General features: G+C 43.2%; 1 protein-coding gene across 1 annotated transcript; it reads left to right on the forward strand.

Annotated features, from left to right (window-relative positions):
• The first annotated feature begins 1,553 nt into the window (after window positions 1–1,553).
• Window positions 1,554–14,186, forward strand: LOC139479800 (thiopurine S-methyltransferase-like). The gene is made up of 9 exons (XM_071262679.1): window positions 1,554–1,682; window positions 6,304–6,460; window positions 6,830–6,922; window positions 7,519–7,648; window positions 8,324–8,376; window positions 8,689–8,763; window positions 10,305–10,390; window positions 10,717–10,761; window positions 12,237–14,186. The coding sequence occupies exons 2-9, from the start codon at window positions 6,327–6,329 to the stop codon at window positions 12,362–12,364; spliced, it is 744 nt and encodes a 247-aa protein (XP_071118780.1). The 5' UTR covers window positions 1,554–1,682; window positions 6,304–6,326; the 3' UTR covers window positions 12,365–14,186.
• The last annotated feature ends 570 nt before the right edge of the window (window positions 14,187–14,756 follow it).

A 14,756-nucleotide genomic window follows, 5' to 3' on the forward strand; every position in this document is an offset into this window, starting at 1 on the left:
GACACAATTCTTTCCCTATTCGTTTCCGCTGAGAGAAGAGTCGATTGTACAATTCCGACCATATCATGACGGACGCGTCAATGAATCGCCATCAAACAGTGATGACACCTGGGCCCACTTGCACAAAGCAATCTTAGCGCTACGACTATTGTAAGCCTATGTTAAAGTATGGGAGTTACGATCATCTTAGCGCTAAGATCGCTTTGTGCCAGTGGGCCCAGGTATTCGTGAAATGTTGGGTGTATTTTGCCCCACCGGTGGCAGCGGTCACAGACACGTAGAACATCAAGTCAATGGTTCACCTAAAAAACAACAACACAGGAACATACGATACAAGTCAAAATAGGGAATCGGCCATCTTTGTTTTTAGTGATGCGTCAAAATTTGAAACGTCCTCCACGCGTCTACCATTAAACTCTTTAAAAGATTCACTGAGGCCTTGAATGTTGTAATCTTGATCAAACAAGGAATATTGCTGAATGCTGCGTTAAACAACAAGCAAAACTTTACAATTCAAAGCCAATCTATAATTAAGAATCATTGCTATTAAGAAGTACTGGACCATAAGTGTAAATACCAATCTAGGTACTCGAGTCTGATGCTACACAAATACAACCAGGGCAAACCTATTGCCACCCATTATTCCTCAATCATATTATCCTCTTGCGAACATCGGAGATGGAATAACACGTCAGTGTATCTGGGATGTGCACAGCTGACAATGACGGTGGGATTCAATCAGGTGTGTTTTATTAGTAAGTGAGTGAGTGGGTATGGTTTTACGCCGCTTTTAGCAATATTCCAGCAATATCACGGCGGAGGACACCTGAAATGGGCTTCACACATTGTACCCATGTCGGGAATCGAACCCGGGTCTTCGGCGTGACGAGCGAACGCTTAAACCACTAGGCTACCCGACCGCCCCTTTATTGGTTAGTACACAAGACCCCGTGATAACGCTGGGTAAGAATAGGTTACCAGCACCCCTTGACAGTCGTACAAGCCAAAACGGGGATCGGGTGGCCAGTGTTGGTGACTTGGCTGATGTACGCCATGGTACCACGACCGGTCGGAACGTCTCATGCAATCGGCCATTGTTTTGTCCAGCTAATGTATGCTCCGCTTTTACCATCTGATATATATATATATATATATATATATATATATATAACATCCGTGCTGTAGCACATGTGGATAGCGCGGATAGAGCTTCTAATGCATGTATTTCATAACATGTTGACCACCTGCGTCGTCGAGTGGACAGGCGTCCCAGGCCGCGTCATACCTTACGTTGATGATATTTGTTGTTGCATTCCGCATTAATTGAATCAAACAAGGCCCGTCGTCTCTGTGTCAGTATCATGTATACTGTCTGAGTATGGTTTCCATGTTAAACTGCGGCATGGTATCTCAGTGGGCGAGCTCTATCACCTCTGACCTTTATCGCTCTACTTTATCTGCATGTACCCCATTACTGTCTCGTTCTGTTACAGACTACTGATGTCTGCAGCCTTCCACACGCTAACCCATTGAATGACAACGTCAATCAGAACACCGCTACGAACCTACATATATAACGTGGCACTTATTTCATTCTTAGCGGTAACTGTGTTCATGCGCATAGCAGACATTCGTGGACGGCGAGGAGGCGAATTGTCAATAACCGGCTCATCATAACCAAGGTAGGATAGATGCTGCATTTTCTCACACCTTTATATAATGAATTCATTATCTAAATTACAAAAAGTAAAAGTATAGGATGCGCAAGGACCTGTTTCACACAAGCTAATTTCCCCAATACCGGTCACAATCCACACCCGTCGTTAATAACTCTTGCTTTGACGTTGCCACTGTCCCGTGCTCGCTCACACACTCGACACGGCAAGGTAATGTCAATAGTTTCATCGTAACGCACGGTGAACGCGCTATAACGGGGGTAATTATTGCCGTACAGTGTACTGAGATAGGAGGTATGGTATATACGCTACACCAGCCGCTGTTGGATGCTTCAGATTTACATCCCTTGTGAACTCTCTCTCTCTGTGTCTTCTCTCTCTCTCTCTCGCTCTCTCTCTCTCTCTCTCTCTCTCTCTCTCTCTCTCTCTCTCTCGGTGCGTGCGCACAGGGACTTTTACACAGTATAGTGACACTGGGTGTGGCCATATATCTTGTATCTCCTGTGTGTGTATGTGTATGAACATCAAGTGGTGTGATATGAATCAAGATGTCCTTGTGTTTATGTTTGTTTCGTTAAGACACCAAATTAGCATTAACTAATTAATTAGTTTACATTAGTTTCACCTGATTCCATCAGACTTGTTTTGACCCCCCACATCGCACACACCCGTAACCATGGTTACGCGTGCATCACAATCCGCTGGTTGTGAATATAAGCTCCTATGCAAAAGAAAGCATATACTTGGATTTGACAAATAAAATTACAAACGTTATCAAAACATGATTAGGCTGAAAACAGTCGCTCAAACACTCAAAACTTAAGGTCCAAAACACAACTATAATTCCCGTATTGGTTGTCAGGATCCTCTGGTAGTAGTGTAGTGTGCACAGTTGTACCCCTTGGTTGTCAGGATCCGTTGGTTGTAGTGTTCACAGTTGTGTCCCTTGGTTGTCAGGATCCGCTGGTTGTAGTGTACACAGTTGTGCCCCTTGGTTGTCAGGATCCGCTGGTTGTAGTGTTCACAGTTGTGCCCCTTGGTTGTCAGGATCCGCTGGTTGTAGTGTACACAGTTGTGCCCCTTGGTTGTCAGGATCCGCTGGTAGTAATGTACACAGTTGTGCTCCTTGGTTGTCAGGATCCGCTGGTTGGAGTGTACACAGTTGTGCCCCTTGGTTGTAGTGTTCACAGTTGTGCCCCTTGGTTGTAGTGTTCACAGTTGTGCCCCTTGGTTGTCAGGATCCGCTGGTTGTAGTGTACACAGTTGTGCCCCTTGTTTGTCAGGATCCGCTGGTAGTAATGTACACAGTTGTGCCCCTTGGTTGTCAGGATCCGCTGGTTGTAGTGTACACAGTTGTGCCCCTTGGTTGTTGTGTTCACAGTTGTGCCCCTTGGTTGTAGTGTTCACAGTTGTGCCCCTTGGTTGTTAGGATCCGCTGGTTGTAGTGTACACAGTTGTGCCCCTTGTTTGTCAGGATCCGCTGGTAGTAATGTACACAGTTGTGCCCCTTGGTTGTCAGGATCCGCTGGTTGTAATGTACACAGTTGTGCCCCTTGGTTGTCAGGATCCGCTGGTTGGAGTGTACACAGTTGTATCCCGTGGTTGACAGGATCCGCTGGTTGTAATGTACACAGTTGTGCCCCTTGGTTGTCAGGATCCGCTGGTTGGAGTGTACACAGTTGTATCCCGTGGTTGACAGGATCGACTTGTTGTGTACACTAGATCCGTTACCGATGACCATCCCAGTTCCCGCGGTAAACGTCCATGCCAGTTTGGATTTCCTCTCTCTTTGACCTCATACAACGTGATACCCTTGAAGATATGGGTTAGAATAGGTCTTCAGCAACCCATGCTTGCCGTAAAAGGCGACTATGATTGTAAGAGGCGACTAACAGGACCTGGTGGTCAGGCTCGCTGACTTGGCGAATGCATGTCATCGATCCAAATTGCGTGGATCGATGCTCATGATATCAAACACTGAGTCGTCTGGTCGAGACTCGATTATTCACAGACCACCGCCATATAGCTGGATTTTAATGAGTGCTGTGTTAAACAACAAACAGACAAACAAATCACACAACGTGATGCAAATAACCGAAATATCCTCAAAGCAGACTAAAACTAAAAGTCACTCGCTCTCCCCTGCACGACGGTAACTTCACGAGTCTCTCTGTCTGTCCCTCTCTTTCTGTCTCTAAACTTTTGAGGGCAGACGGGTAGCCTAGTGGTTAAAGCGTCCGCTCGTCTCGCCGAAAACCCGGGTTCGATTCCCGACATGGGTACAATGTGTGAAGCCCATTTCTGGTGTCCCCCGCCGTGATATTGCTGGAATATTGCTAAAAGCGGCGTAAAACCATACTCACTCACTCAAAACTTTTGGTTCATGTAATCAGAGGGTTAAATCCTCCCCCTAACCAAATCAGGCCTCTCTTTATAAAACATGGAGGTCGCTTATCGAATCCGCTTTGCACAGAATGTCCTTCCTGCTCTCATAATTACCTTCCTGTGTGATAATATTTCCTGGTGGAATCCAAATGGCAATGTTAACAATAAAAGACAAACGGGTACCTTGGTGATAGTTGATCGCTGCCAGACACAGTGACACGACGATGTTGGGACGGGTGTTGATTTGACGGTAAGGAATAATTCGAGATGAGGTGTTTTCGCCCTCCTATGTCTTTCAACCATATTACTGCTCCTAGACCCTTTAATACATGGACCCATGGGTATTCCATATTAGAATACGTCCCAATCCGCCTATGCTTGTTTTTCTAGGCGACTAAATGGGTGGTCCGGTTCGTCAACTTGTATTTTGTATGTCATCGAACCAAGACGTTGTAGATCATTGCTAATATTACGTCACTGGATTGTCTGATCCAGACACCATATACAGGCCGTCATATAGGTTATGTATTCCTGGGTGTGGCGTTACACAACATACAAACAAACATATATGATATAAGGCGAGGTTTCGGGCCTCGTCCCACAAAGCTATCGTAACGCTGACACTCCCTTACTTTAACATAGACTTACGACAATCACAGTGCTAAGATTACCCGTGAAGATCCGGGGTAGAATAGGTCTTCAGCAACCCATACTTTCCGTAAAAGGCGACTAACGGGATCGTGTGGTCAGGCTCGCTGGCTTGGTTGATACCTGTCATCGATCCCAATTGTGGGGATCAATGCTCATGATGTCAATCACTGGATTGTCTGGTCCACACTCGATTATTTACAGACCGCCAGACATATAGCTGGAATATTGCTGAGTGCGGCGTTACACAACAAACCAACCAACCAACCAATGCTAAGATCAACTTGTGGGACGGGGCCCTTCTTGCAACATACCTGCTAGATATGGACAGTGGCCGAAGCTCACGCTATCAACCACTAGATTGTCTCGGGTTCGATTCCCCACATCACACGGCGTCAAACCGGCGTCAAACCACACTCATTCACTCACTCAATATGGATATGATATATATTTTCACTTCGATAAATATGGTTTTTTTTCTGATGAAATTTTTCGATACACTCTATTGTGAATGTTATGACGATATAGACAAACAATCGCTCAAAGCATGGTTAAGAAAGGGTACAATATGTCAACGAGTATGTTTCAGGCTGTTGTTTTGTTTGTGACATCAGAATGCCGTCACACATGAGCTGGTGGATAAATGATGCCTGTATTTATGGCTAAAAACCTCAAAGTCTAAGGTGGACATGATGATCATTGTTAATGTTTTTGACATATTGTTTTACATAAAGCCACGGAAGCCTTTTAGGGCCATTTGTTTTTGTATTTATTCTTGAAATTTCAAGATACATACTAACTTGAAATTTCAAGATGCTATGTTGAAATTTCAAGAATCTAAGTTGAAATTTCAAATGCAATGTTGAAATTTCAAGATAATAAGTTGAAATTTCAAGATATTATCTTAGTACGTATCTTGAAATTATAGGGGGCACGGGTGGCCCAGTTGTCTAAGGCGCCGCGATCCGCTGTGCAGAGTTGCGTCCCTTGGGCACGCCAGAAACCTATGATTGTGGGTTTGAATCCCGGTTCGCCCCGATTATGTTTTTAGGTTTGTCAGCACCATACCCGTGCTCGTGGGTTTCACCGAAGTGGTAAACGTCTGAAACCTGCATCACTTCGGGCTTTCCTCCCACTTTAAGCTGACACGCTCACTTTTGAAATTAACTTTTGAAACGTTAAACAACAAACAAATAAACAAATATGAGCGGAACTCTCCACAAGTAATTACGGTGTGAGGTACCGATGGCAAGAAACACATTGAACATAACTCAGCTGAATTTAAGTAAGTTTGCCGTAGGCTGTATACAGTGTAACCCCGAAAGCCAAACCCCGTTAATCCGGAAAACCCACCTTCTGGACATCACTGAACGCATACATATGTACAAAAGTACATAAATGACTATTCATACCCATATTTCATTAATCCGAACATCTTTTATTTCGGACAATGACTGGGGGCACTACAGTCTGGATAAACGGGGCTCTACTGTATATAGTTCTTCCACTAATCAAAAAATGGGTTTACTCGAGCCATGTGAGAAGCAGTTTAGTATATATTATTACGATGTTTCCTTTATCACCTAAACTGTAGATGTGAGATGTCAATCGGTCCAGATGACGGAGAAGTGTCACGATGAATCACCCCAATCCTCTGTCCTGGTAGACGACCCGCAGCGACGCATTGATGATTGGTTGAAATCCTGGGACGATGGAACCCTGGGATCGTTGGTAGATACACATCCGGACCCGTAAGTGACCAGCCATATTTACTTCCGGTTTGCCGTTGTTGATATTAATATAGTAAGCAGGTTTAGCTTCCTGTGTTAAGTGCTTCACACGTCCTGGTTATACAAGGTTCGCAAGGCCAGTGGTTATCAACTATTACTCATAAACGCTATTAAAGATGAAACTTTTTTCACCCGTTTCTGGATCAAGAAAGCGATCTTAGCACTATGACTATCTTAACTACGATCAATTAGGGGAACGGAAGCTTTGGATATATATTCACTGAAGTAATGATTGGTAGCATTAATAGCGGCCTATGTAAGTTTTCTGTAGACTCTTTGTACCAACACAACTCATTGTGGCATCACTATTAAGCCATTTGTCTGGTCCAGATGTCTGGTGGAACATTTCGATGATCTAACTGATGGACGCCAGCATCTGAGAATTCTCGTACCTCTGTGTGGAACGTGTCTAGATATGAAGTGGTGAGTTTAGCACCCTGGTGGTTTTATGTCTCACTTTAAACATGAGCTATCAGGGGGTCGTCCATCGGTAAAAATGTTACGTACGGACCAGAAGAGCTGGTCTTTTATACACGCATACGTTTCGCCAATTCGATGTCCGCGGATTACTTTTTGTCAGAGATGTATTTCAGTATCAAACCCTTTTTGAAAGCTAGGAGCGGTCGGGTAGCCTAGTGGTTAAAGCGTTCGCTCGTCACGCCGAAAACCCGGGTTCGATTCCCGATATGGGTACAATGTGTGAAGCTCATTTCTGGTGTCCCCCGCTTTGATATTGCAGGGAATTTTGCTAAAAGCGGCGTAAAACTCACTCACTCACCCTGTTTGAAAGCTTCAACATTCACTTTGATCAAGGGCACACCTTGTTTATCGTATCGTTGTAGTACGTATCGTATCGTGACGATCGTAATAGTCAAAGTATTAACCTCCAGATTGCAATCGTACTTTATCGAAATACTTGTTTCGATCATTATACGTACTGTATCGTGACCTAACCATCTTTATGCGTACTGTATTGTGTATAGAGACTCTCTGATCATTGTGACCCGCTTCTGTTCCAGGTTTGCTGACCGAGGTCACAGCGTGGTGGGCGTGGACATCTCCGAGGTGGCGGCCAGACTGTTCTTTGACCGGAACCAGATCCCCCATACAGTACAAGACCTCCCGCACGCACAGGGGAAACTATATCAGGTACTCCGCCTTACTTTGTCAACAGCTATAAAAACCACAAACACTGTTCTTTGTATTTCATTGTCCGTCAATAGATGGGTCAAGTTTCGGGTTAGAGTAGGTCTTCAGCAAAACGTGCTTGCCGTGAAAGGCGACTATGCAGGATCTTTGTTTCTGCTCCGTCCCTTGTCCGTGGAGATTCGGGTTAGCACTATCATCACCAACCCATGCTTCTCGTAAGGGCTGATTAACGGGACCGGGTTATCAGATTCGCCGGTGGTTAGGCCTGCTGACTTTGTTAATGCATGTCATCGTGTCCTAATTGCGTGGATCGATGCTCACGACGTCAATCACTGGATTGTCGTAGACTCGATTATTTGCAGACCGCCGTCATATAGCTGGAATATTGCTGAGTGCGTCGTTAAACATCTCGGAAATAAACAAACAAACAAACATACCCTGGCTCTTTCGGACATCATTTTCCTCCACGACTTCATTTATTTTCCTGAAGAATGATTTGAGTTTATAAGAGATTTTTATTCATGATTAAATTCACTCCGCCAGTTGTGTGCAACACAGTTGCGTGTCGGGAATTTTAAAAAACATAAGATGTTGCTCAACTAATGAATATTTGCATTTTCATCTCAAAAGGGATTTTTCAATTAACACTGATATGAATGTTTTGAATGTTGACAGTCAACAGATGATACCATCAAGTTCTACGTGGTAAACTTCTTCGATTTTAACGAGTAGGTATATAATAAAGTTTCACAAAATGCCTGATCTGCTACGGTTATTGCATGATTATATTTCTGGGTCTTGTCAGCAGCATGCTCGTGGATTTAACGAAAGTTGTAAACGTCCAAGACCTGCATCACTTTAGGCTTTCCTCCCACATCAAACTGACATGCTGTGATATCACTGAAATATGCTGTTGAAGGTGGCGTTAAACCCAAATCACTCACTCGCTTGCAGGGCAGCATAAAACATGCAACTATTTTTCAAAAGCTAATGAGGTTCCACGTGGCTGTTTGTTATCACATATCCATACATATTTTCAGAACACTGGAGGGTCTGTTTGATGTTGTGTGGGACACTGGATCCCTTGGTTCTATCGATGCTCGAGACAGAGACCGGTAATGTTGCTTTCCTTCTCGCTTTGTTGTAGATGAACAGAGGGGTTATATTCCCCATAAGTTTAAAATGATTGTGTGTAATAACTAGCCGATATTTGCAAATGCAGTTTAGTGATTCTTCATGGTGATTGGTCAATTTAAGCCATATACAGTGCTTCTGACGTTGATATGCGATATGACGTCATCCACTGTTCATGACGTTATAAACTGATTACTTTTCGTCATCTGAACAGTAGCTGCCTTTAGTGACGTTTCTCAGTAGGGTTCAAATTTCGTAAGTTTTTCCTTCACCATCTCTCTGAAATGGCAATGAGCAATATGTAGAAGGCTCGGTATATATTGTAGCTCGTTGGTTATTGTAACAAATGTTATAATTTGGGATAACACTTTCTTTGTAAAGTAAAGAGTCTCGTACTTTCTTGGATTGAGTCCCGTCCGGGATTCAAACCCACACTGCCAGACTGAGGCACCTAATTGCCAGCACACAAAGTCAGCGATCCAACCCACACAGCCACCGGAGTCTCAAAGCAGTTATACCAGTTCCATGCAATATGAGATTCGAACCACGCCAATCTCCTATTAGACCGGCGGCACGGGTGGCCCAGTCGTCTAAGGTGCCGCAATTCGCTGTCTGTGCAGAATTGCCTCCCTTAGGTGTGTCAGAAACCTGTGACAGTGGATTAGAATCCCATATTTAATCTTGTTGTATCAATCTAGGTTTATCAACACCATACCCGTACTCTGGGGTTTCTCCTAAGTGATAGACCCGTGAAGATTCCGGGGTAGAATAGGTCTGCAGCAACCCATGCTTGTCGTAAGAGGCGACTAACGGGATCAGGTGGTCAGCCCTGCTGACTTGGTTGATGCATGTCATCGTATCCCAATTGCGTGGATCGATGCTATGGTATTAATCACTTGATTGTCTGGTACAGACTCGGTAATTTTTAGACCGCCGCCATATAGCTGGAATATTGCTGAGTGCGGCGTTAGACAACAAACCAATCAACTTAAGTGATAGCAGTCTAAGACATGCATCACTTTTGGCATTTCCTTTGTATTTGAGCCTCATTTGTGGTGATTTCTTGTCAAGGAGACCGCCTCCGTGGTCAAGTGGTAGAACGTCCTCCCGGAGAGCGGAAGGTTCGGGGTTCGATCCCCGGCCGCGTCATACCAAAAGACGTTAAAAGATGGTACTTGTTGTTACCCTGTCTAGCGCTCAGCATTAAGGGGCTAAAACAAGGACTGGTCGGCTCGGAGTGGGGTGTTCATGTTAAACTGCGGCATGGTATCTCAGTGAGCTAGCACTATAAATCGGCATCAGTCCGGACTAGTACAAGCAGCCACACAAATACACACACGTAAATGCACGTCGCTACATAAGTGCAATAATCTTGGACGCGACGTTAAATCCCATTTCACCTCACCTCACCTTCTTGTCAAGGAAGTTTGAGGCTCTCTGCATTCCAGCTAGCGAGCAAGTATTTATACTCGTCCTTGTGAAGGTCGCCATATTTGACAAGATGTGTGTATTCTTGCTTCAGGTACATGACAGCTATGAGCTGCGTGCTCAAACCGAACTGTGTCTTCTTCCTCGAGACACTGGTCTTTGACAAAACGAAATTTGAAGGTAATATATTCGATACATACAACATTGAGTAATTAATATTTCTATTGTAAGAAGTCTTTTACGTCCACATTGTCATAATTCAACACAATCAATCCGTTATAATATAAAATAGCACGACTGTGAGAACAAATGCCGATAAAGATATTCGCTTTCGCGCGTCACGCCTCAGGCCCGGATTCAACTCTCCACGTAGTTGCTGTGCAATCCCATTTACCGGCGACCTTGCCTTGATATGCCGGCCTAACACTTTCAGTGTAGGGAACACCAAAACAATGCTTGAGTTTCTTCTTCCTTCTGTAAAGTTTTTGCATTGTTTTTGCTTTCAGGTCCGCCATACAGTTTCCACATCGAAGATGTCGAGGAAGTCTTTGGTAAAATATTTCTGAATACAATATTTTTTTAGACGTGTTTGGTTCGTGTTTTAGTAAGTGTGTAAACAGGATCGTTCGCTTGTCATGCTGAAGGCTCGGGTTCGACAGTGGTACAATATAGAGACAATTTCTGGTGTCCCCTCATCCATCTAACTCGCTCACCTGTTTTCCTCAGGAAGGAACCATACACCAAACGATGTGTCATACATGATATCGAATCTTTTAAACTATAGTGAGATTGTTTGGTTTAAAGCCTTTTTCGATTATATCACAGTGTCAGCTTGTGGGAACAAACGCCGCAGTGGTGCAGATCTTAAAATATACCACTTTTGCGAATCCCACGAGCAACCTCTTCCCGTGGCAAGGGCGTTAACTGACAATCAAAGTCCAGTTTCCAGCGCTATTACGAGTTATGTCCCTTCTGTGTCCCTCCTATTGACCAATTAGATTCCACTTCCCATGTCGGTTGCCTTTGCTTCAAACCAGATGATCGTCAAGACGATCTTATCGATAGTCAAGGCCTCTTTTGTAAAAAAACGGGTCTTACCTCACGAAGTGCATCAAATCATTTGAGCACCTTGAAAAAAAAAAGAAATATTTGGAAAATACGTGTCGATGCCAAGTTGACAGTCGACGCGGATCTGCACGTTGAAATCCATGTTGTTTACGAGTCGTGTTTTATGTCTAGTAGTTTGTTACACGATTTTGATTGGATTGTGCATAGACTCGTTAAACCGGCCAAAATGTAACTCCGGAATTCCAGCCTAGTTAGGCAAGGGTTGAAACTGGACTTCTATATTCAGTTAACTCGCTTGCCTCAGGAAGATGACGAGCAAGGGTTGGTGCTGACAAACTTAGAAACATAATCAGGGCGAATATGCAATTCGAACACTTGATCATAAGGGTCGTTGATGCCTAAGGGACGCAACTCTGCACAGGAAAGTACGCCGCAATAGAAGATTGGTCGTTTGATTATAGAACACAAACGTTGCAATTCACGTCACAGCTGATGGAGGCCAATAGGGAGAGTGTGTTTGCTCGTTATGCTGAATATTCTACCTGGGTATGACGTGTAGGGAATAAACTGTGGTTTTACATCCACTTAAAGCCTCTTGTCTTTGTGATTCTCGTGACGCTACGGATTGCAGAGTCGTTGCAAGTCGAGCAGAGTTGCGCCCCTTAGATGTGTCATGATCCTATCCTCTGATCGTTGGTTCCAATGACAGGTTCTAACTGGTTGTGATAAATAGTTTGTTAGTAATATAATTTAAATACTGTTTACTTTTCTCACTAACTTGTAACGCCTCATACTATCGCTACGGCCACTAAAACACATACACCAACTCCTGATAAATGCGATCCTTGTCGATGACCTGATTCAGGGGATACTTAATGCTGACTCGTATCATTTGGATGATAGTCCGTATCGAAATGCTGTTTGGAAACATTTTATTTAAATTATCTCTCTGTTGTAGGGAACATGTTTACGGTTGTCAAAGTCGCTGACCATGGCTATGACGTCCCTGAGGATGACCGTGATGTTGAGGAAGGAATTCATGACATCGGATTTCGATTTCACTTTTATTGTCTCACTCGGATGTAACAGTACTGGTCACTGATTCACACAAATCCGACTCTGTCTTGCACGGTATGTTAGGAAGTCACAACTAAGGCCAGTGCCATGGATGGGTTCGAATCCCTTTCCCATCACATGGGCCCAGAAGAGTCCACCAGAATACCATCCACAAACACCGATTCTTTTATATACCACATACAAATGCCTAGCAGAGATTGGACAAAAGAATACCATCAGAAAGGAGTCGCTGTACCTGCGGTGATGATACCACGGACACCTCTTGTTGGACTGGGCTCCTGTCTACCTAAACGAGTAGACAGGCGATGGCCGATTTCCGTAGCCTGCGATTGGGCGACACTTAACATGGCGTTCATTGGTTCTCAGTAACGAATAGAAACAAATGGTGGACTGCGACATAATTAACATAAGTAGGGCAGTTTGTTATGATTTGTATTGCCCCAAATCAAACTCTGTAGACATGTCTCCGTGCCAATTCCATTCAAAATTAACGATGCTACACATACGCACTTCTAACCGCATATGGTACAGATTTCTACCGCAATGTTTGGCCTGTGTGCTAAAAGCGCTAATACCGCTAAGCCTTCTGCTCGAACCAACAGGGAAACAAGTTTCACCGGGAATGTATGAAAGTCACTGTAACTTTTCACATAGATTTGACCGTATGAATAGCCAATAGAATATCCAATATGAATAACCTTTTTGAAAGGCAGTGTTCGTATCATTGTTGAAGCTGGGTGGCTTTGATATGGTATAGTTTCGAGCACCGCTCACCAATAACGTCGGATTAACATATGCAACTAATGTTACTATTTCCAGAAAAAAGCGCCATGCATGCAAATGTGCATTGAGCTGCTTATACTGGTCCGGACTTTATCCGATCTATAGTGCTAGCCCACTTAGACGCAATACCCAATCAGACCAATCATATTGTCTTCGAGGCGACCAGTCCTTGTTTTATTCGTTTTATCCGGCAGTTTCAACGCGGAACTATTTCACTCATATATCGAGTGCATGTGAGTGAGTGTTGGGTTGCTTGTCACTGCTGCATTGTCACCTTTATGCTTAGTTCTGGTATTCGGTAATTTCTCCCCACAACAAGGATTAGCTTGAAAGAATGCAATCATGAACTTTACTTAACTCATATTTGGATTAAATCGAAAAAAATGTGTTTTTTCAAGATTTGGGAAAACAAAATCAAAGATAACTAGTAGTGTCTGCATTTTGCAAAATAACTGAGGATGTGCGCGATGACTACTCATAGTAAGGCCGTATAACATGTTTGAAGACAATATAACATGTCTTAAGCGTCTTTTCGTATACTTGACAAAGCTGGCAGGTATGCTTATAATGTGTGGGTGTAGTTTGAATTTATGCTATTAATTGGACACCAATTGCTGGAATTGTATATGCTCTTGTACACAATAGCATAGTGGTTAATGCACTGGGTCGTCATGTCAACGACACGCGTTCGATTCCCTTAATGGTAAGATGTGTGGAGCTAATTCTTGATATAGCTGTCGTGATATGGCTGGAATAAGACAGAACACTCATTCACTCACTCACTCACTCACCCATTCACTCACTTTCGGCATATGTGTGTCCACGTATTATTTAAACATGCGCGAACATTTATTTGGCCACCAATCCAAAAGGTGGAATTCCTATCCTGTAAATATGACCACAATAAGTTAAAACATGTATTTTGCTGCAATAATTTAATTCATGATGATTCAGTTGCACCCATTTTCCTTCTGTTTCCCCGATGTTAGTGCAGTGCAATATTTTCTATGCAATACAAATGCCTTATTGGGATCCATTATTTTCACGACCAAGACAAGTAATAAATATGTATATTTGTTATATTTTATTAAACTTCATATGTTTTATGTAAGTCGATTGTTTCTAAAATAAAAATATGTTGACATAATATGTTCTGTTCTGTATATATCTAGCCGCAACAAGCATGCTACTTGTACTAATTAACTAACGCGATACATAGGTAAAGACAGGAATAGCAACAACGGTGATATGTCATCTCTGAAGTCTGTTGCCCATGTTCAGTCTGCGTATAAACGTTGCACTCAGACCCGTATGTATGTTACTAATTAAGGCAATCACTGAATGTTAGACTGATATATTCCAGAATATAAGAGTAGGCAGACAAACACATATCACTAAGTACCATATGTGAAACTGTAGGTTACAAATTAGGGCAACCATTGATTGTGAGACTAATATATTCCAGAATATAAGAGTAGACAGACAAACATATCAGACAGACAGGCAGTTTATTCAATATGTAAGGCCCTATGGTCCATAGTACAGCGAAGTTTTAACAGATACATGAAAATCAACGTGATCTTGAACATAGCGTAATATAATTCTAAATAGTCTAAAT

Source organism: Haliotis cracherodii, unplaced genomic scaffold (genome assembly GCF_022045235.1).
Source record: "Haliotis cracherodii isolate W230 unplaced genomic scaffold, xgHalCrac1.p SCAF_4, whole genome shotgun sequence".
Lineage (NCBI taxonomy): Eukaryota > Metazoa > Mollusca > Gastropoda > Lepetellida > Haliotidae > Haliotis > Haliotis cracherodii.